The sequence below is a fragment of the Heterostelium album genome (assembly GCF_000004825.1).
Source record: "Heterostelium album PN500 unplaced genomic scaffold PPL_scaffold10, whole genome shotgun sequence".
NCBI lineage: Eukaryota > Evosea > Eumycetozoa > Acytosteliales > Acytosteliaceae > Heterostelium > Heterostelium album.
Window position 1 is genome coordinate 749127 of NW_008805072.1, and position 24990 is coordinate 774116.

A 24990-nucleotide genomic window follows, 5' to 3' on the forward strand; every position below is an offset into this window, starting at 1 on the left:
TAAGATGTGTTGATGATTTTGTTTGTTTTTTTTTCGTCGTACTTATAACTAAACTAACTATTTAAATACAAAAAATTATAATGTAACATTAAACATTTTAAATTTCAATGTTGCGGTTGTTGGTTGGTCTTTTTGATAATAGTTTTTTAATATAAACAAAAATGATATATTTATATGTATGAGAACATGAAAAGGTCGATTTCGAATTCACCTTTTTTATTAAATGATTTTTTTTATTTATTTTTTTTAATGACAAAAATTGTTTTTTTTTTTTAATAGGAAACTCAAGTTTTATTTACTCTATGCAAGGGGTGTAGTACAATTTTTTATTATATATATAATAAAAGAATAACACAAAAAATATCAATGGTTGACATACCAACAAGATACTAATCAATTTTGTTTTTATTTATTTTTGATGTCAGAGAGGGTTTGTGGTGTTGTTTTTGGTGTCAATGTTTTTGAATGATTTCTGTGTGTTTCCTAAAGGGATTGAATTGAATAGATTATTGGTGTGTGTATGTGTGTGTGTGAGTTTGTGTGACAGTGTTTGATAGGTAGATTGTTCTATTTTTTTTTTTGAATATATATAATAAAATGAAGTGGTTTTGATTGATTAATCATTCACACACCACATATCACTCACACTGTCACCCTCTCAAAAACCAATTATAAATTTCCATACAATTAATTAAAATAAAAAAACAACTTCACCAAAAATGATAATTATCAAACTTCTTACAATTTTCTGACTATACATCATTTTATATTTATAAATATATAATAGATAGATAAAGGATAGAAAAGATAGAAACATTATAGTAGTGTAGTTCCAAATAAATACTACCATTTCCTTTAAAGATTCGATACTACAAATATTTTTTTATAGTTATTATAGAATAAAAAATTTCCAATCATTATTTTAGATGTTTTTGTTTTTAATGTAGTTAAAAAAAAACAAATATTTATAGTTTTATTAAAAAAGAAAGGTATGCAAATCTCTATATTTCATTGACACTTTAATAACTCGACCTCTTTAATTCGACCTCTTTTGATTATTTTGTTTTAAAAAGGTCTATGAAAAAAATCAAACAAAAAAACTAATCAACCTTACAAAATCATGGATTTTTAATGTATTTTTCTAATGTATTATTAATTTTTTAATTTTGGTTGTTGCAAGTTTAAAAAAATCAATTGTCTCTTTAATTTTTTTGATTAATCTTTTCAATTTATCTAACTATTACCACCTAACAAATAGTACACACAAAATTAAAAATCCTATCTAGATTAACCTTAATAGTTATTAAGGAAAAATTACTTTTTTAATCCTATTGGATTGATAGTTAGATAGAGTGTCTATTAAAAACAAACAAATAAATAATCAAACAAACTATCTTTACACCCCACACTAATAAAATTAAAATCAAAAATAACCAAAATTAATCATCAGAATTTTTAACAAATAATTATTTTGTTGTTTAATAAATTAATTTAATAACTTTACACTCTGGTATCGCTTTGATATTGCTATTTAAATCATAATCGTTCAAATTGATAACAAACATGAAAACAAACAATCTAACCAACACCACCATTCATGTATACAGTCATCCAGTGCCCTAATAACTTGTTAGAATTATTGATTCCAATAGAGATCAATCTAAATTTTAACTTTTTCTCTCAGCTTTAACTCCTAATCCTCTTCATCACCCAAATCATTGGTTAACAAACAACAGCAACAATCCATATTCATACAATTGTTACTTTGATTTTTTAATTCAATTTGATTTCCTTTGTTTTTTCAATCCTTTCTATATTTATGTTAAAATCCCTAAAGAACAAAAACTTTTCTAACATTTTTTTTAATAATTCTTTTCCAATCTAATTCATTTCCAAAGGATTTAAGCATCAAATAATTATTTATATTATATATAACTACATCACTTTACCTACCCATCACCGATAAATATTTAAATAATTATCCATTTATTATTTATATATATTTAAATTATTATATTATAATTATCTTTTTAATAAGTAATAATCAAACTTATTTATTTTTATTTATTTATTTATTTATTTATTTTTAGAATTGTTTTTACTTTTTTGGTTTTGGTGTGGCAATGAATATTATAAATTATTTTAGAAACACACAACAAGTGAATCAAATCTATTCGGTAAATAGTAGTGGGTATTTAAATAGTATAAATGGAAAAGAACAACAATCACCTTCGGTTTCCTCTACTTCCTTGAATAGTAGTGGAACCAACAATAGTCCATACCAACAACAACCAAATCAACAACAAATGGTGCCTACATTTACACCTTCACCCATTCTATATATGACACCAATGGCACCGATTGACTATGGTTATCCTGATGATATGCTCGACGATGGACGAAGCGATAATCAACATCCACCATCACCTTCGAACCTCTCTTGTATGAACAGTCCGGTATTCAGTGACGATGGTACAGTTCCTGATGTTCTTATTAGCGATCTCGAAGTGATTTACGGTACCTCCACATTTCAGGGTACCAGAAGATACATGGAAGATAGACACAAGATTAAAACAGAATTGGATAACAATCCCTCGATTTCATTGTTTGGCGTGTTCGATGGGCATGGTGGTGACAAATGTGCCAACTTTGTCAAGAAACGAATCACTCAGATAACCAATAAATTTATTAAAGAGAATAAAACTTGTTACTCGAGTAAGAACACTGGCTCTGCAAAGTCGCCAGGCATGTATGAGAGTCCACACTGGAAGAAATCAAGTAGTCTCAGTCGAAACGAACAACAAAACGAGACTCAAAATCGTAGTGATCTACTACAGACTGCGCTATACAATACATTCATGACACTCGATAGTCGCTACAGTAAGAAGTATCGATCAAAGAACGAATCTGGAACCACGAGTCTTGTTGCGCTGTTGTCTACCCCACCCAATGCTCCACCTCTACTGGTAGTCGCCAATGCCGGTGACTCTAGAGGTGTTCTCTGTAGAAGTGGCAAAGCAGTTGCCTTGTCATTCGACCACAAACCAGGCAATCCCAAAGAGAAACAACGTATCACCACTTCTGGTGGCAAAATAGATTGGGATTACAACGAAAGAATATGGAGAGTGGCCGGTATTCTCAGTGTTTCCAGAGGAATTGGTGATATTCCTTTGAAGAAATGGGTCATTCCCGATCCAGAGTTTGTAGTCATTCCACTCAAGGGTGTAACAAAGTGCTACAGTCGTAGCAATCGTGGCGGATCTCAAGGTTGCTCGCCCTCTAGAATGTTCTCCTCACCACTATCCTCTCGTAACTCTTCGCCATTCCGTGGAAGTCCAAAGAGAACTCAATCGTCGTTGCTATTCGGCAAGAATCGCACTTCCTCACCACAGGGATTCGGTTTGATGCCAACCGATGAAGACACACCAATGTCCATCAATAACTCTATGAGCGACAGTCCACAAGATTCACAAGTGGTTCCACCACCTCTTATACTAAACAATATCAAAATACACCAACAACCAGCGAGCAAACGTTACAGTCAACAATTCAATAGCATCAGTAGTTTCAGCAACAGATCGAGCTCACTGAGAAAAATGAATTACAATCCACTCTCATCGTCACTGGGTGCAGGCAATGTCAATCAAATGACAACCCCAGCGCCACAAGAGATTGATCAATACTTTGTTTTGGCAACCGATGGTATTTGGGATGTGTTTAGCAATCAAGAGTTGGTAGACTACATCAACAAGCTGATAGAGGATTACTACGTATCGAAACAATTGGATTGGGATCCATATGACATTGCCAAACGTGTTTCAATGGAAGCATTTACTCGTGGAAGTGGTGATAATAGTACTGTCATCATTGTCAAATTAAATTGGAAATGAATAAAAAACTAATTTATTTTTATAGAAAAAAAAAAAAGACTTTTTTTTCCAGACCAACAATTTTATTTAACTATTAATGAAATGGCGCGAAACGCATTTTATTAAATACAATGTAATCATTAATTAATTCATCGGTGTGTTATTTGGATTATTACTCTTTTGAACATTGGTTCTGTTGTTGTCAAATCTATTTCTATTTCTATTGTGATAGTTTCTATTGTTATTATTGAATTGGTTTCTATTATTATTATTATTATTATTATTATTATTATTATTTATGTTGTTATTGTTATTATTAATATTGTTATTAATATTCTGATTCATTTGATAGTTATTTGGATTCGGTATTTGGTTGTTCATTTGATTAGGATAATTTTGGTTCATTTGGTAGTTCATAGGAATTGGATTCATTTGGTTATTCATTTGGTTATTCATTTGATTAGGAAATGGATTTGGCTGTTGATTATTAGCATTATTATTGTTGTTGTTGTTGTTGTTGTTGTTGTTGTTGTTGTTGTTGTTGTTGTTGTTGTTGTTGTTGTTTCTCAACATATTAAACATAGCAGCGTTATTAATAATATTAGCTACAGCTTGATTGTTTGAGTTTTTCGGGTGAGAGCTGTTGTTATTGGGTCTTTGATGATATCTCGGATTGTTACTATTTCTACTATGATTATTGGGACTGTTATAATGCTTCATCTTCTTGACTGGTTGATTTGAATTAGCTGAATGATGTCTCTTGTTGGCACCATAGAGTGTTGGATTTCTAATGAAAATAAAGTTAGATATATAATTGAACAAAAACTTGATAATTAAAAATTAACATACTTGGCCTCAGAGAAGAAATCAATATCACTCTTTGAAATGGAATGATCTTCTCTATGAACAGCGATGGACGGTTGGAACTGTAGTTGTGAAAGATGAAACACTGATAGTTTATCACTGTTTTTATCGACAATCGTTTTAATATGTTGTTTCAGCTCAACTAAGGAATTCTCTTCTTTCCATAGGTCTTCATTCCGCTTATTGAAATGTTTTAGATCACTATAAATTGAATGAAAGACACTTGGTACTGTTGCCTTTGTCTTTATATAGATAAAAGATAATTATTAATTAATAAACAAACAAAATTACTATGACTATTTAATAGATTTTTCTTACTCTATAATTTGAAAGTGCAATACAAAATTCGAGTGGTGTAAGTGGTTCATCTTGCTCGAGGAAATTGACATCCAACTGGATAGGACCGACACTTGGATCGACATGTGGCGCAGACTCGAATGGATAGTAGAATGAGTAACTCTCAACTTTGGTTGTGAGATAGTTGTGATGCCAGACGATTCCCTCGAGATAACGCTTCAATTTTAGTTTGTTATCGACCAAGTCTTTGACCTGCTGTGGTTTTCTCGCGAGTTTCTCTTTGATCATCGTACGATACTCCTCTGGCATCAAGAGCCAATTGTCTTTCCAAAGAGGATGATCCAAACTCAAGTAGGGTTTGAGTAGTGTTTCCTTCAATGTCTTTGCCGAGGTTCCTACAGCCTGTAGATTCTGTCCACAAATCGATATCTCTACTTTCACCTCTGAATCGGTCAACTGAGTGGTTGTGCATTCCATCTTATATTGTTTCTTCAAGCAACCAGATAGCATTTGCAAACAAACATTGAGTGCTTCGACAACACCGATCACTCTTGGCTTCTTGCTGACGATCGGTGTACTATTTCTATTGACAACCTTGAAAATACGATAGAAGAACTCCCAATTGATCGTATTGTCTTGTCTTTTGAACAATGGTTCCTTCGATTGATCATTTACATACTCTTTCCAAGCGGTCTTTAACTTGAACGTACCAATCTTTGGGAGATAATCACTTCCATTAAACAATGATAGAAATACGAAATCAGATACAACATCATCTAAAATAATAGATTAAAAAAAAACAAATGATAATAATAATAATGTTAATACATTAATGATTATAAAAGTAGCAATAATGATAACTAAACTAATTTACCTTTGTTACGTGATGGTGCCTGTGATGCAATTGATTCTTTCAATATGTTTATGTTTGATAACATTCTAACGTTAAAAGGTGAAGCGATATTGATGCTCTTGGGTGATAGTAGTGAGTAGAGAAGAATGTCAGAGTCACAAGACACAACAACCAGTGGTCTTTGATCATGATTGAGTTGATTGATATGATGAAAAATCTTCCATTCTCCTTCTGCCTTTGAGTCGCTAGGCATTATGTATACTGTCTTGGTTGCAATGTTCTCAAAAAATATCATACTAGCTTCATCTCTCAACCTGTTTTTAATTTCAAACATAAATGGTGAGCCTGGTGTCAGCATTGTAGAATCCAACTTGAATGGTGCATTTTGATCTTCATCAATTGATTGTATTGGTTGTTGAGAATTTGATTTTGTTGTAGTTGTTGTCGTTGTTGTTGTCGTTGTCGTCTTTGCTTTACTCTCTACATCCTTATCTTTATTCCATAAAATAACTTCACCTTCTACTTCATCTTCCTCTTCATCTTTATCTTTTTCTTTAACATCAATATTATCATCATCATCATCTTGATTCATTTCATCATCATCATCATCATCCTCTTCCTCATCATCTTGTTCATCCAACTGATCATCATCATCATCCTCTTCCTCATCGCTTTCATCTACACCTCTGGCAGAACCATTTTTACTATCTTCATAATGTTGATCTCTCAGTTTCTTTAATGAACTCTAAAGCAATCAAATGTTTCAAGTTAGTTATGTAACACTAGCATGCTATCTTTTTTACTATGTATGTAAATTTACCAGTAATCTTCTTCTTCTTTGTTCGAGTAACTTTGCTCTGGGTGCAGGTCCATCCATTGCCAAGAAATATTCACTCGTTTTAAACAATCTAGACATCATTTTAAACTTGCGGAACACTTTACCAAAATATTCTGTTTTATAATTTAATAATTCAATAATTTGGTTTATAGTGAGAATAGGAATCAAATGAGATCATACCATTCTTTGTTGTACATTTTACACCATGTAACTGATTATTTACATCAATATATATTGAAGGATAATATATTTTAGGATGACCCCTAACTTGATGTCTATTACTAAATAACTTTTCTATATCTTTATTTAATGATTGAATACCCATATTTAAATATATATATATATATATTACAATGATAATGATAGTAATAAATAAATAAATAAATTATGCAAAAAACGGTCTCTTTCGTTTTTTCAAAAACACTTTTTAAAAAAACAAATTTTCTTTCCGTTTAAGAACACAAATAGCTTGAAACCGTTCGATGTTATGAGAATTAATAAAGAATATTGACAATTGATAATGAGATTTGCTTAATAATGAACAAAGTCTCTTGTTTTGTTGAAAACAAAAAAATAATATTTTATTATTATTATTATTATTATTATTATTATTATTATTATTATTATTATTATTATTATTATTATTAAATAAAATAATTAACTTAATTAAAAATAGCATAAATTATATATTTATTTATAAATTAGACCAAACAATCAAAAAAATTAACTCGCTTATAAGAAGTCTGAAATGTTGTTTGGCATTTCTTGGATAAAGGTGTTGTAATGTGAGCAGAGATCTTGGATCTTTTCTTGTTCGTTTTGAGTGATAAAGTTGATGGCAACACCCTTACGACCGAAACGACCGGAACGACCGATTCTGTGAATATAGTTTTCGAGGTTGAGTGGCAAATCGAAGTTGATAACCAAAGATACTTGTTGGACGTCAATACCACGAGCCAAAAGATCGGTGGTGATCAAGACACGGGTGGTACCGGAACGGAAAGATTGGAGGATACCATCACGATCCTTTTGGTCACCGTGAGTCGATGAGACGGTGAATTGTTGCTCGGTCATCTTGGTGGTCAACCAGTCGACCTTTCTACGGGTGTTACAGAAGATAACGGATTGAGTGATGGAGAGTGTTTCGTAGAGATCAGTCAAGACGTCGAATTTACCTTGTTCGGCTGGACCGACGTTGACGTAGAATTGACGAATACCCTCGAGGGTGAGCTCGTCCTTCTTGACCAAGATCTTGACTGGTTCCTTCATGAATTTGTGGGTGATGCTCAAGGTTTCCTCAGTCATGGTGGCAGAGAAGAGACCGACTTGGATGTCCAATGGCAACAAACGGAAGATTTCGTAGATTTGGTCCTTGAAACCACGAGACAACATCTCGTCGGCTTCGTCCAAGACAAAGATCTTGACAGACTCACGGGTGATGACACCACGGCTCAACATCTCGTAGACACGACCCGGGGTACCGACAACGATGTGAACACCGTTTTGTAAGTTTTGGACGTCGTCACTGACACGAGTTCCACCAATACAGGCGTAACACTTGATCTTGAGGTACTCACCGAGTGAGGTTACGACCTTTTGGATTTGTTGGGCAAGCTCACGAGTTGGAGCAATGATGAGTGCTTGACACTTCATGAGATTGATATTGATTTGTGAAAGAATACCAATGGTGAAGGTGGCAGTCTTACCAGTACCAGATTGAGCTTGGGCAATAATATCGAGACCTTTAGCCAATGGCATAATAGCTCTTTGTTGGATGGCAGATGGCTTTTCGAAACCATATGAGTAAACTCCTCTAAGAAGATCCTTTGGGAGGTCCATAGCGTCGAATGAATCGATGACCTTGTCGTAGGTACTTTCGAACTCATCTTTCATGAGTTGGTCATCTTTGAATTTGTTATCACTATAATTTGAATTTTTTATTAATATTTTTAATTTTTTATATTATTTATTTTGATAAAAAATTAAATCTGTAACTATTTTACTACAAGAAAAAAATAAAATACTATTACTCCTGTAATTATAATTGTAGATTATTATTATTATTATTATTGCTTTTAAAAAAAAAAAGGATAGAAAAAAAAAAAAAATAAATTACTTTTTTTTTTTTTCCTTATTTTTAGAACCAAAAAGAATAGCTTTTTTAAAGGCTATTATTTGATTGATCAATCTTCAACTATCAACTCCTATACAAAGTACTTTAATAAAATCATTTGATTCCGAAATAAAAAGTACCGTTGACTAGATTTGAAAGTAATGTCGCTGATTGATAAAATCTAAGCTAATTTAATCTAACATGCTAAAAGCCCTGTAATTGCTATATATTAAACTGATTGATGATTTACGACTCCTACTACCCCTATTACTACTACCGCTATTATTATTTTTCTATTGTAGATTATTTTTACTTTGCTTCTTTTGTACTATTGTTTATTATTTTATTTTTGTAGTAATGATAGTTATATTTATACTTATATAGGTAAATAAAACTTACGTTTGGGAAGACATTGTTTTGATTCTGTTTTTTTTTGTTTTCGAAATAAAATGTATGTGAGTATTTGAGAACTTATTAGTTTTTTTTTTTTTTGTATTTAAATTATTTAAATTTTATTTTTATCGAACGACGACTAAAAAATTTTTTTTTATTTTTTTTTTATTTTTTTTAATGTGAACACATACACACAAGGATAGTGAGAAAAAAGTAGAAAAACGACCTCTTCTCAACCTCCATCTTTGTTTTTAGGAGTTGTTTTGTATATATGTGTGTGTTTATTTATGAGGATGTTGTTGTTTGTTGTTGTGATGTTTAGTGTGATATTTAGGTCAAAAAAATAAAAATAAAAATAAAACAAAAAAAAATCAATAGATAAACTAAGGGAATAGATAGACAATTATTATTGTTGTTGTTTGATTGGCTCGACCAAACCAAATTTGATGTTTCGTTTAGTTAATAATGTAGGAATTTAGGAATATTGATGGAATTGTTATATTTTGTAATCATCCAACAACAAGAACAAATTATTATTATTAATCGTCGTTTCTTTAAAAAATTATCATGTAATTATAATAACTCTTCATCGTCTATCTAAATCTAAACATTTATTGCAATAATTTACTGATCCATCTATCTATATCTATAAACATTATATGTATTTGTTGATGGTACATGTATAGATAAAAAAAAAAAAAAAAAAAAAAAAAATCTCTACTATTTTAAAATATGAAATGCATATTTAAACTTCAATTAAATTAAATATAGAACAACAAGACAGACAAACTTATAATTATTATTATTATTATACTATTATATGATGTTTACCTTTTGAACTCGATAGTGCTGGTTAAGAACTTTCGTTTGTTTTATGTGAGCCTTAGTATTGACACACAGTGAGAGAATTGAAAAAAAAAAAAAATTGAAAAAAATTTTTCAAAAAAAAAAAAATACAAAAAATCACAAAAATAAAAATGAATTTTTTTAGATAATGTCATTGTTCTTGCCGAAAATAAAAGCCCGCCTTACTCAGAAACCAACTCGCCACCAGTATCTCATATTTTATATCATAATAATAATATTGTTAATTAATTACAAACGGGAATTGATTTAATTATATAAATACAATATTTATTATATTTTTTTTTTATTTTTTTTTTAAAAGTATTTTTATTTTTTTGATTTTCTACTTTTCTATTTTTAAAAGTTACTAGTTGGATGATGGACCACCAGTGGTGATGGCATCACCAACACCGATACCACCAAAAAGATTTGAAAAAAGATCGTCGAGGTTCCAAGGTGGTAGTGGTGCGGGTACGGGTGGCATAAAGTTTTCGAGTTTTGTAAAGGTTTCGTAACGGAGTTGTCTTCCCTTGGATGCTTTGTTGTTGGTTGGACGCTTCTTGTTCTTCTTCTTCAATGCTTGCATCTCCTTCCAGTATTGCGAACCAATCTCTTGTTCATTTGTACTTGTCTTTTCAATCTCTTTTAATAAAACTTGATAGAAATCTGTATCATCAAATATTTCATCGTCATATTCTTCAATCTTTTTATCATTACTATTATTATTATTATTTTGTTGTTGTTGTTGTTGTTGACCAAAAATTGTATATTGTGATCTCTTTAGACGTGTACGTTTATGTAGTCTTTCGATATCGTTCAATGTATTGTTGACTTGTGTCATTATGGATTGATTGATCGATTTGAGATTCTTTGATGATTTCGAACCGCCGCTGCCAGTGTTCACTGTGAGGTTGACACGGTTGTTCCACTTCTCGATCGACTCACCGGCAAACTTGAAAAGACGAGTGTTCTGCTCCTCTATGTGTGTCCAAATATCACCGAGAGTATCAGATTCTCTGAGACGTTTGTTTGACTGTTGTTTGTGTTGCTGTATCTCAGAGTTTCTCGATACAAGTTCACTCTGCAGCGAGAACAAGTCGCCCAGCAACGACTTGGCCTCTCCGACAGCCTCTTCAAACTTGAGCTTAATCTCCTCGTCCTGAAGCAGCAGTTTGTGATCGACTGGTTTTGGAAGTCTATTGGCAATACCGATAGTCTTTTGTAAATGAATTCTAGTTGTCAGGAACTCATCGAACAGATCGGTTTGATTCTTTGTATTCTTTGCTTTCTCTAATTCCTCCAATGCTGAAATAGCTGAATTCTTACTAACTAATTTTGGTCTATAAAGCATTTAAATTCATTAGTATCTTTTCTCCTTGTATTAAATGTTATGTTATCTCTACATACTGTTCGGTATCTTCATCGTCATCTTGTTCATCACCTTCTTGTTCCAATTGTTTCATAAGAATATCTGCTTCATCAATTGTATTTGATGATAACTATAAATATCGAGAGAATGAATAAATGAATTTAAGGAGAATGAGAATTGATAAAGTAAGGTCTAATTAACAAAGGTGAATGGAAATACGTACAACTCTATCTTCAAATTCAAATGCATCGTCGATATCATCTTGATTATCAACATCATCATCAAAATCTTCTTCTTCGTCTTCATCTTCTTCAAGATCGTTTTCTTTTCTAGATGATTTCTTTCCAGCGTATTTTCCAGTTGTAAAAGCTGATGGTATCTCACCTCTGATTCTAACATTTTGATTGCTAATAATAGAGAATAGTTACAGTTAGGATATATTAAATAATGTTATTACAATTTTTGAATTGATAGTTACTTATCATCCATGATATCACCGAAATCTTCATCGGTTGGTTTATATAAACTAACATCACCAAACTCTGCACTTTCTGGATCGAATGACTTTGGTGCATTATCGCTTACTAATTGTGTGATCTCATCTGACAATGTTGTTGGTTTTGACCTTGTTTTGGTAGGAGCATCATTCTTCTTTTTAGCTGCCACTGTTGAACCACCACTACTTTTCTTATTAGTTTTTCCAACCATTCTTCTTATTTAACTAGCTATTCTTAATTTAAAAGAAAAACAAAAAAATAAAATAATTAAAGTAAGAATTTATGATTCGTTCGTTTTTCAATTTTGTTTGTGATTTAAATTTTTTTTATTTTTATTTTTCTTATTTTTTAAATTTGTTTTTTCAGTTATATTAATGTTTATCAATGATTCTTATCATATTTATTGATATGATTTAGATTATATTTAGTTTGGTTTAGTTTATTTAAAATGTAATTTGATTATAATAATATACATAGAGTTAAAATGAAAATTAAAGAAAGTAGTGGAGTTGAAATTATTAGTTTAGTGGAAGCATTGATGTCATTGGTACCTTTAGCACATAGTGAACCATTTCCACCACATATACCACATGAGTCATATTCTAGCTCTGGTGATCCATTGCAACCACCACGTGTTGCGTACTCCATCTTGGCGTAGGTTCCAGTTCCGTAGGCGGCACCCGAGCAGTCACCGGTGTTCGTTCCCATACCGGATCCGGAAGCGACAATATTTAGAGATTCACAACCCTCGAGTGGACAATACTGTGTCCAGGGTCGTGCATTCAGCTGTGTGAATCTGAGGAATAGTAAACCGGTTCTCTGGTCGTAGTACCATGTATTTCCTTGGACATCGTTGTTGACATCGGCGATAGAGTTTCCTTGTGTCATGTTGGTGACAACGGTATGCCAACCGTAGACCAAGTTTCGCTGGACGACAAAGTTTACTCCCCACGTTGGATAGCATACTCCGACGACAATGGTATCGCCCTGATCGAAATTGGTCATCTGTAGACGCAGCTGAGGTGGCGATGGGTGCGAGAAATGCATGGTGTACGTACGGCCTATCATGACCAGTGGCATAAACACATTGGTTGGGTTGGAGTTGGGAACACCCGCTAGAGTGTGTCGGTAGAAGCTGTATTGGTCACGAATCATCGTTACTCCAGCCACGCCATTCGGGAATCGAGTTGCAGCGATATTCATATTGTAGATGTACAAAGATGCCATCTTCTCGTAGCAAACACTCATGTTCCACGACTGATTGGGAATGCATCGTGGTGAGTAAAAGTATGGATTGTTATGTATGACAGCTGCTCCAGCCGTTCCGGTGACCGATCCATCAATGTCCAGGAACACTTCATTCTTGGAACCGTCGTTATCGGCAATGAGCGTGAGAACTCGTGTGTTGGTATTCTGGAAAGTAAGCCCTTGGAATTTGTTCTTTGGGTTGAAATACCAGTCGTCGTAGAGTACCCATCCGATGGCAGACATGTTTCTGACACCGTCCGAGTTGAAATTGATAAACGTTGACCAAGCGCAGTTGATAGGACCGTCGTATAGCTCGATTCCACGTTGGGTGAACTCTTGCCAAGCAGCGATGGTTCTACCTTTGTACATGTTGATTCCGTTGTAACTCATTCCGAGATTGCCAGACTCTGCGACGAACAAACTGCCTATCATATTCTGAGAGCTACCGGGATCCGCAGGCATCACACCTTCCTGTGCCAGAGTAGCACTGATAGCGTTATCGGCAAACTGACAGTCAATGAAGAACAGTTCACCACCACGAGCCCATAGTCCTCTCCATTTGTTCTTGTAGGATACAAATCGATAAAAGTATGCTGGTGCAATGGCAGAGTCTTGATCCAATGGGTTTACACGAGGTTTATAACGAGCGTATGTCATACTCATATATTGATTTGGATTGGCGGCACTTGGTTGAACCACTTGATGACTTTGATCTACATTCATTCCAGTGTCTGCATTGGAGTGAGCTTTGTTATTGTAGAATGTTCCAATGGTTGTATAGGATGGTGATATATATGGATATAATGGTTGTGATAATCCAGATGGATGTGGAGGGAATAGATACCAAAAACCAACCTATTGTTAATTTAGAGAGTCAATTTAAATTGCTAGTTAGTTAGAGATAACAATTTGAAAAACAATTAATTGTATACATACAAAAGCACTACCACCAGCAATGTTGTTTCTCAAAACATTGTTTGGATTGGTTACCCAGAAAGTTGCGGTTGCTTTACATTCACTGCAAGAAGTTGGATTTCCATTGAAATCTTTTGGTGTTAGGTATAAACATAGATCGCAATCTCTATCGGATGGAAGTAGGTATCCAGTTCTCGTAAGCAGACCAACGTTGGAGTCTAGGTAGTTTCTTTGTTCAGAGCCATCCTCAAAGAAATAGCAATGTCCAATGTGGTCGAATGCAAAGTTGTTGACTGCGATAAGACCACTGGTTCCATGAATGGTAAGACAACGTGAGAGTGTATGATGAATGGAATTGTCTTTGACAAAGGTTGGCCAAGAAGCATAGACACCAGTATCAACGTCACCACACATATGGAAATGAATTGGATAGTATCCAAGATTGTAGGTTTGACCCATCTTGTAGAGTTCAACACCTTGGATGTGAACGGAGCTAAAGTTTTGAATGACCTTGATGTGACCGCCCAGAGTATCGAAATTAAAGAACTGACAGAGGGAGCCTCCATTGCAGGTGTCGGACATTCTACCTTGAATCTTTATAGTTTTCGAGAGCAAACCGACTTCAGCACGTTCGTCGATTCCATAGGTAATCTCACCATAGTGATACCACTGCACCGGTTGCTTCAGCAGAATTTGATTGGAGGAGCAGTTTGCGCACGCCATAATCTCATTCTCTTCGGATTGAGTGTAATCGAAATCGGTTGCACCAATAGCAATTTTCGATCCAACTGGCCATTTAGAGGCATCGGCATTCAAGTTCAACAATCTATCTCCAGGCTTAATTGTCTTTGTTAAAAATAGCCAACTTGGAATTGGATAACTCATAATACCATGTAACTCTAATCTACCACCTGGCAAAACACCAATATATTTTTTTAACATATCATATTTTGCTTCAGAATATCCTTCATCTTGAGATATTAAAATAATTGTAATTATAAAAAACAATGTTAGAGAAAAAAAAATCTTCTATTTTTAAAACTGTTATAAAATTAATTAAATTATACTTACTATCTGATCCAATTAGAGTAATGGTTGCAGAACCATTGAATCTACATCGATCATCACCAATATCCATTCTTCCTTCGATTAGAATACCACCAGTAATTAGTTCGACAGGATTTGCAGAGGAAAATACAAGTTGGGCACCCGATTGGATCCACACTTGGGTTAGGTTGGGTGTGATGATATCCAACAATACTTTCATGCCGGTTTTTATTTGTACAAAATCACCATTACCTGGAAGATTGCCTCCCCATGTCGATCTACTACTCCATTTTTGAAGGCTTGGATCTGAATCCGGACCTTTACATGGTGACGATTGAGATTTTACTGGAATGGGGGATAAAAACAACAGAACCAACAAATACACTAAAAAGGATGACTTTAAACCTTTTGTGTATTTGGAATCTTTAAAGACCATTATTTTCTATTAGATTTCTAGAAAATAAATAAATATTACAAAAATAATGTTACAAAATTGAAATTAAAAAAAAAAAACAGTTAATATATTCTGATAATTAGAATGTATTATATGAAACAGTTAACAGTTGTAAACATCATTTAAACAATTTTTAAATTTGATTTTAAATCAAAAATCCTCTACTTTCGATTGTTGAACATTGACTGCCAACTTTAATAAATTCAATTGACCAGTCGCGTTTATAATAAATTATTTTTAAAGAAAGTGGGTTTTTGAGTAAATCTTGAAATCAAATAGTATTTTCTGACAATTTTCATTTTCAATTCTGAATGTTATATTGTTTAATCACAGAGTGAATCCAAAGATGATGTTTAGACGAAAAAAAAATGAAGATTTATACATACATGAAATATAATAAATATGATAAGGAAATAATAATTTTTTTTTTAAAAAAAAAAATAGAGATTTAAAAATCTCTTTTATCTATATTATGATTTTGTTTATAATAATTTAAACTATTTGATCAATATGTATGAAATTGACTTTTGCTATCGATATTTATATTTGGTATAGATTATTAAATTGTAATTTAAAAAATTATTATTATTATTTTTTTGTTATATTTGTGTAACTTTGACAGTTACAAATTTAGTTGGACTAAAAATTAAGAATTATTTTAAAATAATGAAATAATAAAGTGTATTATAATTTCAGAATTTTTTGAAACAGTCCGGTATATGGAAATGGTGTAATACAGGGTTCAAAAATAATATTCCTAAAGATTGTCCTTACCTCTTGTATGGTCTGGGTGGAGTCCACTTACCTTTAGAACAGAACTTAATTTCATATTCGATTTATCTTATTCTGATAAAATCGGTTCCAAGAGATTAAATCTCTTAATTTAAAAAAGTATCACTTCAAATTTTTTGGATTTTTTTTTTAAAAAAAAAACAATGAAAATTCACCACACTTTAAAAAAAAAAAAAATGGTTGGTCCAATATGTTTAAAAACTATTTAGATTAATTATTTTTTGTAAAAGAAAAATATAAACCTTTGCTTTTGATTTTCAATTAAAAAGATATAGTTTTTATAAAACATCTAAATCCTATTTTTCGACTCCACATTTATTTCAAATAAAGTCCAATATATAGTTGCAACGTCGTCTGATCATTTTAAAATTGTTTAAACTCAAATTAAATTTTTAATATATCTTTTTTTTTTTAAAAGGTATCTTCTTTAAAAACATATAAATTGAGGAGATGGTTTAGTTCGTTATAACGGTTTTTGATTGTTGAAGTAACTAAATTTAGATTATCCCTTTTGGTTGGTTGTACTTATCGTTTGTACTTTGTAGTTTCATCATTTTCTTGCAAACTAAGAAAATATCAATTATTATTTTGATATTAAAACCAATATTAATATTATTTTGGTGTAGTTAGATGTTCTGATTAATTATTATTATTTTAGTTTTTAGAAAATTTTTTGTTTTTTTTTTTTTATAATCGTTTATTTTATTTTATTTTTTTTTGGTTTGGCGAAGTGGATTAATATCATAGCAATATGCTTTGATTAAATATTGGATGAAGGGTGGTGCGATGAGTTGGATGAATGATGGGCACTGAAGGGAGGAAGATTTGATTTGTTGGATGTGGATGTTTTTTGGGGTATTATTATTATTATTAGGTGGTGATGGTGGTGGTGGATTGTTGAGATTCTATAATTCCTGTTGATACTACTATATTATACAAAAATATGACGGATCAAGGATTGTTGTTTAAAAAAGAAACAGAAAAATGAAGAAGAAGAGTTGGTGGTGAAGTGAACCTATTTGGTGAATGATTTTTAGTTTGGTTTTTTTTTTTTTTTTTTAATAGGCTTGGGGATGAGGATAATAATAATACAGATGATTGAGTTGGGTTTTTAGTTTCTCTCTTTCTTGAAGTTGACCTTAAGCTTCTTTCCTTCAATTGCAAAACCATTCAAATCATTGATAGCATTGAGAGCTGATTGTGGGTTGTCATAAGTAACAAAACCTAAATAGAAAAAAGATAATGATTGATATGAGTTTATAAACATGATAATTGTGATTCAATAATATTAATAATAATTACCAAAGCATTTAGATTGATTAGTAGCTTTATCAATAAAGACTTTAGCACTGATAACATTTCCGTAGGTTTGGAACAACATCTTGAGTTCCAAATCTCCATAGTTTTGTGGCAAATAGTAAATAAACAAATCACTTGATTCTTGTTGAACTATATATAAAAAAAAGAGATTATAAAAGATTAGTATTCAATTCGTTGGTTGGTTGGTATATCATATGTTGTCATCTATTTACATTCGTTGTATTGTTGATTCATTTGATAAACATTGGTGGCTAAAAATTGAAAATTAATATATTAATACAACTACTAAACATTGATTGTTGTTGTTGTTGTTGCAACACCATCATCTGAAAGAAACATACATCTTGGTTGATAACGTTGGAATGGATTGTTGTTAACTTGGTGTTGGTGCATATTCATGTTATCATAATACATTGGGAATTGTTGTTGCTGAAATTAAAAAAAAAACAATATATATATATATATAAAGATATCAATAAGAATTAGTAATTGCTTGTTTTTGCATTATAATTTGTTTTGTACATACATTTGGTTGTTGATAAAAGTTGTTTCCTCCACCACCCCATGTATTTTGTGGTTGAGTTTGTGTGTTCATCAATTGCTTCTTACGCTTTTGTCTTTCGGTGTCAGCAAACTTGACAATGAGTGGGATGGATGAACCCTATGATTAAATAACAAGTTGTAAAATGAACAATTAGCTTTGTTTTGATTTGTTTTGTTTTGTCTAATTTAATTATGATAGTTACAGCAAAAGTGTGTTTTCCATCTAATTCTCTGATGGCATCCTCGGCTTCTTCTCTTGCAGAGAATTTGATGAAACCGTATCCCTTTGGACGTCCTTCCTTCTCACGGACGATAGTTAACTCTTCGATTGCACCGTACTTGCCAAAGACACTGGTAACAGTATCTTCATCGGCGGAACCCAACATTCCGATGAAAAGCTTTCTCTCCATCTTTTCAATTTCATTGTCAGAGTATTTGACTTGGAGTGGCTTGGTTACATCTCCAAGGAATTGATTGCTTGAGTTGACAGTGTTGATGGCGAGATCTGCTTCTTCCTTTGTTGAGAAACTAATGAATGCGCATCCTATTTAAATTTACATTTGATAACAATTATTAATCACTTATTCACTTGTTGTTGTTGTTGTCTCTGTACTAATCTATTTTCAATCTATTTCTATTCTGCTGTGTACAAGACAAATGCTTGGATCCAAATGTTATTATCCAACTATCCATTCCCATATCCTAATCCTCGTACTATCTCTCACTTATCTTTGTTTTATTACCTTTTGGAACATTGGTACGCTTGTCTTTAATGATAGAAATATTCAAAATATTTCCAAACTTTTCAAAGATTCCAGAGAGTTCCTCCTCTTTGAAAGAGAGGGGGATATGACCTACAAATACCTTGAATCCAATATTCTGTTGTGGTTGTTGAATAGATTGCATAATTACCAATGTATTTGTTTAATTATTATAAAAAACGATTTGATATGATTTAAAAAATAACTGAAAAATAAAAAAAAGTATCTAAAAAAAGTAAACACATGTTAGAATTGAAATGTTACTTATTTTTTAAATAAAAAAAAAAACTTTTTAATTAAAATTTACTCTTTTTTTTTTTTGTAGTATTTGGTAGTTAGTTATTGTAAAATCTAAATAATGTAATCTCTATCTTATTCTTATTATTATTATTATTCTAATATTATGTTATTTTATTTATTTATTTATTTATTATTGTTTTTTTTTTTTATGTTCACCAACAAAAATATCTGATATCTATGAAATATTTTTATTTTTTTTTTATTTTTTTTCTAAATAACAGCTGTAATATTTAAAACAAAAACAAAACACACAGAAAAACAAAAAACAAAACAAAAAAGAAAAAAGAAATATATATAAAACAAAAACAAAAAGATTAAATATAAAAATAAATATATATAACTATAAAAAAAGATAGATAAATAGTTAAAATAAGATACCCAACAAAGGAACTGTATGGTTGTTTGGCTTTTATTGCTCTATTGTGTGAGTAATTTTATTTTTATTTTTTTTCTAATTTTTTTCATTTCACACATCATGAAGATATGATTATTAACACACTTCCTTTTTGTTTTAATTTTTTTTAAATTAAAAATTGATATTTTTTTTTGTCAAAATTGTGGGGTGTGAACTAACTCAACTCTGATCTTTTTTTTTTTTTTCCATTCAATTTTTTTTATATGTTCTTTCGTTTCATTAGACCTGGTTGTTTTAATATTAGACTCTTTTTTTTCGTTTCAAAATGATTTGGTTTCATGTCCAGATTATTCATTCGACTTTTAGCATACGATTTTTATTTTTGATGCATTTAATCAATTAGATTTGCTGCTCTGCAAATAATAATAGCATTAATCATAATTGAATCTATCATATATATATAATTATATTTAAGTATAGTGTTTCATTTTTTTATTTATTTATTTGAAGTTAATGCAGAAATTTGGTAAAATCAAATAATACTTTCACATTTGTTACAAAATTTTAGCTGGAAAGTACCTAGGTCTACAAAATTCTTTAGTTTTATAAGGTGATAGAATTATTTTTGAATTTGGTAAAGTTTCAATCAAAATTTTGAATTTTAATTTTGAACTTGTAATAAAATTTTATTTTGGTTTCTTTTCCTCACCAAAATCGCCCAGTTAGCTCAGTCGGTAGAGCGCAAGGCTTTTAACCTTGTGGTCGGGGGTTCGAGCCCCCCATTGGGCGGATAATTTTTCCCTGAGATCGATCAATGGTGGTTCCGCATGCGGTTGGTTACTTGTTTTTTTTTGAAAATCACCATACTTAATGACCTATTTATATGTTTTACATAGCTTATACTTATATTATCATTGGTTGTGTGTTGTGCTTTGTGTTGTGTGTTGAGTCAAAATGTTACCATACTCTAGTTTATTATATTTTCTGTTTAAAAAAAGCACATTCATCGACCAAGAAATACAAAAACACAGTAAGAAAGTCGACCATTGTCGTGCAGTGGCACCTCACACTGAGATATCCAGCATAGGAACGATATCTAACATGTATGTTAAGGTATGTAAATTCAATAGATCACCGTTGTCACAGTCAGATTCTTTAATAGTGCGCTGATATCGATGTCATGGTTGGAGATACATGTATGAATCATTCGATCGCGTCACTACACCTTTGACTGATGATGTCAATTCCAACTATAATTTCCACCAACCAAATGCTACTACACATCTGATTACAACATCTTCATCTATGGTCGCGTATAAAGCACTGTGCATCGTGGAGACACCATCTTCCGGTTCCTGCAACAAAAACAAAGAATTCATCGAGCTGTTCTGTGCTTCCACGTACAGATTGTATCTCAACTCCATTCCTGAATGCTTACAACCATATATCAGGTAGATTCGATTGTACTAGTTTGTCAGAAGAAAAGACAGCATACTACTCACTTCGAATGCACTGGTCGCTTTAATCCAATCTAGAAGTTCTTTTGTAAGTATAGGTACTTTGGTGGAACTCTCTCTAATATAAAACGATTATATCAATAAATGAATACAAGATACACCTGTCAGTCAGAAAGTTAATTATAAATAAAAGTATCAACAACTTATAATCCAAACTAATATAACAAATAAACATACAACTGCAAGTCAATATTTCTTCTTCTTTACATTTCATTTTAACTATTCTACCTCACACTGTTCTCTATCATTCGAATTTAATCTCATTAACTTTAAATCTATAAAAATAATAACAATAATAATAATGATCGCAAAAAGTAAAAACTAAGGGAATGAGTAAAAAACAAAAAAAAGATCAAAATTATTCCAAAATAGAACATGTCAGTTCCCAGAAATTAAGATAGATTATCGCAGTTAGGTTTGCTGATACACTATGATTTTTCAGATGACAAACGAGTAAATTTACTGATCTAAACGTAAAAAATCTACTAACAAGATAATAAACTTATTTCTCTCTATTTTTGACTTCCTTTCTTATTGTGAATGCATTAGAAATCACATACGTAAACTTAGTCTTTGAGTTACAATCACCCAATGCTATTTAAATATTTTTATTTTTTAATAACAAAACTTTAAAATACTATAAATGCTACAACTGTCATTTAAAATAGAATCATTTAATACAGTATGTATTTATTTTTGCCTGTTATTGCCAAATTGTATGATTAATTAATTTAATTTCAATATATATATATATATATATATAAATTAAATTAGAATCAATCTCCAACTTGTTTTCATCAATATCATCAAACAAAATGGTTTCAAAACAGAACTTTCTCCAAGATTGCTAGATATGAAGACTCCTTTTTACTGTTACACACATTGTTACAACATAATTGTTTTTTTTGTTTAAATAATTTATTAAATAAAAAGTTATGGAATTTAAATAGATAGTAGAGATTTATTTATTTGTACAAGAAAACCTTATGACACATCCATCACAAAGTTTCAGCAATTCCTAATTGCAGTTTACCAATAGATTTGAATACTAAAAACTTTAATTTAAAATAAAAATTTGAAAAAAAAAATATGCATTCTAAACAACTCCCTCCCTCATTAAATGCAAAACCAACGGATATATTAATTTATTTTTTAAAAAAAAAACAGACAACACAAACAGATCTAAATTTATATTGTTTTTACATTTTTTTGTATTAGATTTATTATAATATATATATTATATAAATAAACATTAAATTATTTCAAAGCTAGCTTAGTTTGCTATTAGATTGTACTATGAAAAGATGACGGTATTCAATGAAAATGTTAAATGTTTGTTGGAGCAAATAACAAAACAATATGAATATCTCTCGAGTCTTGCACATTTAGATCTGGTTGGTGATATCTTCCCCACCATTAGAAACTACTTGGTTCTCAATCTAGATGTACAGAGAGAACTACTCATCACACTACATTTTCCCGATGATACCATGCTGGTAAATCATCAGAACAACAGACATTTAAATGATCTATTGACAACTCATAATTTATTTAAACCAAAAAATGATAACAATAACAGCAATAACAATAATAACAATAATAACAATAATAATAACAATAGCAATAATAATAATAGAAGTTTTAGTGTTCCTGTTTTAGGTTATTCAAATAATAATAATACATCATCATCAATTCATCAAAGATCTTCATCTTTAGGACTATCTTCTAGTGTACCCACAACTACAACCACTACCACTACAACTACAACAACAAACTATGGCAGTCAAAGAAATAATAGTAATTTCAGTAATATATCTGGTATTAGTTCGATGAATTTAAATTCATCTACTGGTGGTAGCAGCAGTATTAGTATCAGTAGTAGTGGTGGTGGTGGTGGTAGCAGTAGCAATGGCAGCATTACAAAGGTGGATTTCGATCCAGATGATTTCCTTGACTCACCGCCTAAACCAATGGAGCCAGCACTTCCTCCACCTCCCACCGGACCAAGAACAAAGAAATCTGCATCTACAACAACCTCTACAACATCTATTTCCACTTCCACTTCCTCTTCAGACTTATCATCCAACGATAGTATAGCAACTACGATTGCAACCAATCACAATTCAACTTCTAAAGGTGCCGCTTCTGCTGCTGCTACTACTGCCGCTGTAAAATTTGAGCATCCACTGCTAACGACACCACCTCCACCATACACCGAAAGAGAACCTCTGCCAGAGAACTATAGAGATTGCTATGATGAAGATCATTTCAACGAATTAAAGTATGATTACAGATTACCCGCTTCTGAATTCTACCCAGAGCAGAAGCATAAATGTAAAAAGTGTGTTGGCAGACGACAGAAAGAAAAGAAAGAGCAGAATAGGCGAAAGAAAGAGGCAGAAGAGCAATTGCATTCCACCACCACCACTTCAAATCTATCAGAGACATCGCAGTCGACACAAACTAACCCAGCAACAACCACTCAATCTTTTAGTTATACTGCACCTGCACCTACACCTACAACTGCACCGCCAACATCATCACAATCATCTACATCAACATCTTCCTATCCACTTACACCAGATAAAACACCAAAGAAACGATCTCACACTGAACCACTAAGCGAGCCTGGATCATTGCTATTTTTAGATTCATTGGAGCAACAGGAAAATGTATTTGAGAGTGTCACTTTTGTGCCGACAAACGACCAAAAAGATGAGCACAACGGTGCAAGAAAAAAGAAATTTATGCAAAAACCACTTCAAGTAAGGTCATTCAACGATACAACATATTTAAATGAAATTTGAATAACTAACTAATGAACTAATTTTTCTTTTCTTTCTATTTTTGTGTAGCACCAAACACAAAAGATATTCAGAGCGAAAACTGAAAAGATTGCAGTTTTGGCAAGAGAGCCAACCAATTACAGTGAGCCATACAAAAGATTTACTGTTAAAGGAACAACTGAAAATTATACAGTTACAGTAAGTATATTTATGATTATACTTTATAATTAAATGATTTCTAATATAATTTTAATAGATTGCACAAATACCAATTTGTACATGTATGGATTATCAAAAAGGAAATGAGTATTGCAAACATATAGCATTTGCATTGTTAGGCCCGTGTCAATGTCCTGAAGATTCTTATATTCTCTATCAAAAAGCTTTCACAATACCTGAATTGAAAGTTTTATTAACCTCTGAAGTATATATATTTAATCATAAAAATGAAAGATATTGATGAATTCAATTTGTATTAACTATTTTAACTTTTAAATAGAAAAACACAGCTGCTACAGTACCTGGTGTTAGAGATGATCCTGTTGGAAAGTATGGACCATACATACCAATACCTGGTACTGCACCAACAACAACACCAAAGAAGAGTCACAAGAAATCAAAGACTCTAGCTTCACTGACACCAAGTCAATCTACTTCTACATTAACACCAAGTCAATCTACCTCTTCATTGCAACCATTGGTGATGACACCGAAACATCTTGAACATACAGCAGCACTACAATCCAAATATTTAGATTCAATTGAAAAGGCAAAGTTGGAAGTACATGCAGTGGATACACCAACACCTGTAAAATCAACGAAATCCTTTAACAACACACCAATACAAATCTCTCCAAACTCACCTTCAAAACAACATTTTTCAAAAACCTATACATTTGGTAATATTAAACAACTAAATATTTATTTAATAATACACACCAGTAAACTAACTTTTTTTATTTCAGTTGATTTAGAAGCATCTTTAGATGATGATCGTTAAATAAAAACAATGT

The 24990-nt window shown here is 31.6% G+C and overlaps 8 protein-coding genes and 1 non-coding gene across 9 annotated transcripts; 3 read left to right on the forward strand and 6 right to left on the reverse strand.

The window, feature by feature from the left end:
- Positions 1-161: 161 nt before the first annotated feature.
- PPL_12321 (PP2C family serine/threonine-protein phosphatase) lies at positions 162-3890 on the forward strand (the record flags this gene model as incomplete). The annotated part of the gene is made up of 3 exons (XM_020583059.1): positions 162-176; positions 280-311; positions 2147-3890. 3 exons carry the CDS (start codon positions 162-164, stop codon positions 3888-3890), a joined length of 1791 nt encoding a protein of 596 aa, XP_020429840.1.
- Positions 3891-4013: 123 nt separating this feature from the next.
- On the reverse strand, positions 4014-7046 carry PPL_12322 (uncharacterized protein; the record flags this gene model as incomplete). The annotated part of the gene is made up of 6 exons (XM_020583060.1): positions 4014-4656; positions 4719-4975; positions 5052-5806; positions 5905-6628; positions 6704-6834; positions 6902-7046. The coding sequence occupies 6 exons, from the start codon at positions 7044-7046 to the stop codon at positions 4014-4016; spliced, it is 2655 nt and encodes an 884-aa protein (XP_020429841.1).
- A 407-nt stretch (positions 7047-7453) lies between these two features.
- On the reverse strand, positions 7454-9247 carry ifdA (DEAD/DEAH box helicase domain-containing protein; the record flags this gene model as incomplete). Its single annotated transcript, XM_020583061.1, has 2 exons — positions 7454-8642; positions 9234-9247. 2 exons carry the CDS (start codon positions 9245-9247, stop codon positions 7454-7456), a joined length of 1203 nt encoding a protein of 400 aa, XP_020429842.1.
- A 1193-nt stretch (positions 9248-10440) lies between these two features.
- PPL_12324 (AATF family protein) lies at positions 10441-12150 on the reverse strand (the record flags this gene model as incomplete). The annotated part of the gene is made up of 4 exons (XM_020583062.1): positions 10441-11413; positions 11481-11572; positions 11666-11849; positions 11921-12150. The coding sequence occupies 4 exons, from the start codon at positions 12148-12150 to the stop codon at positions 10441-10443; spliced, it is 1479 nt and encodes a 492-aa protein (XP_020429843.1).
- A 248-nt stretch (positions 12151-12398) lies between these two features.
- On the reverse strand, positions 12399-12986 carry PPL_12325 (uncharacterized protein; the record flags this gene model as incomplete). Its single annotated transcript, XM_020583063.1, has 1 exon — positions 12399-12986. The coding sequence occupies one exon, from the start codon at positions 12984-12986 to the stop codon at positions 12399-12401; it is 588 nt and encodes a 195-aa protein (XP_020429844.1).
- Positions 12987-13183: 197 nt separating this feature from the next.
- On the reverse strand, positions 13184-15585 carry PPL_12326 (G8 domain-containing protein; the record flags this gene model as incomplete). Its single annotated transcript, XM_020583064.1, has 4 exons — positions 13184-13196; positions 13396-14042; positions 14124-15073; positions 15174-15585. The coding sequence occupies 4 exons, from the start codon at positions 15583-15585 to the stop codon at positions 13184-13186; spliced, it is 2022 nt and encodes a 673-aa protein (XP_020429845.1).
- Positions 15586-17506: 1921 nt separating this feature from the next.
- PPL_12327 (RNA-binding region RNP-1 domain-containing protein) lies at positions 17507-19164 on the reverse strand (the record flags this gene model as incomplete). The annotated part of the gene is made up of 7 exons (XM_020583065.1): positions 17507-17619; positions 17698-17844; positions 17928-17966; positions 18057-18144; positions 18242-18376; positions 18462-18802; positions 19002-19164. The coding sequence occupies 7 exons, from the start codon at positions 19162-19164 to the stop codon at positions 17507-17509; spliced, it is 1026 nt and encodes a 341-aa protein (XP_020429846.1).
- A 1226-nt stretch (positions 19165-20390) lies between these two features.
- On the forward strand, positions 20391-20463 carry PPL_12328. The gene has a single exon. It is a non-coding gene; the product is annotated as a tRNA-Lys (tRNA).
- Positions 20464-22495: 2032 nt separating this feature from the next.
- PPL_12329 (uncharacterized protein) lies at positions 22496-24977 on the forward strand (the record flags this gene model as incomplete). Its single annotated transcript, XM_020583066.1, has 5 exons — positions 22496-23956; positions 24047-24175; positions 24234-24401; positions 24477-24876; positions 24943-24977. The coding sequence occupies 5 exons, from the start codon at positions 22496-22498 to the stop codon at positions 24975-24977; spliced, it is 2193 nt and encodes a 730-aa protein (XP_020429847.1).
- Positions 24978-24990: the final 13 nt, after the last annotated feature.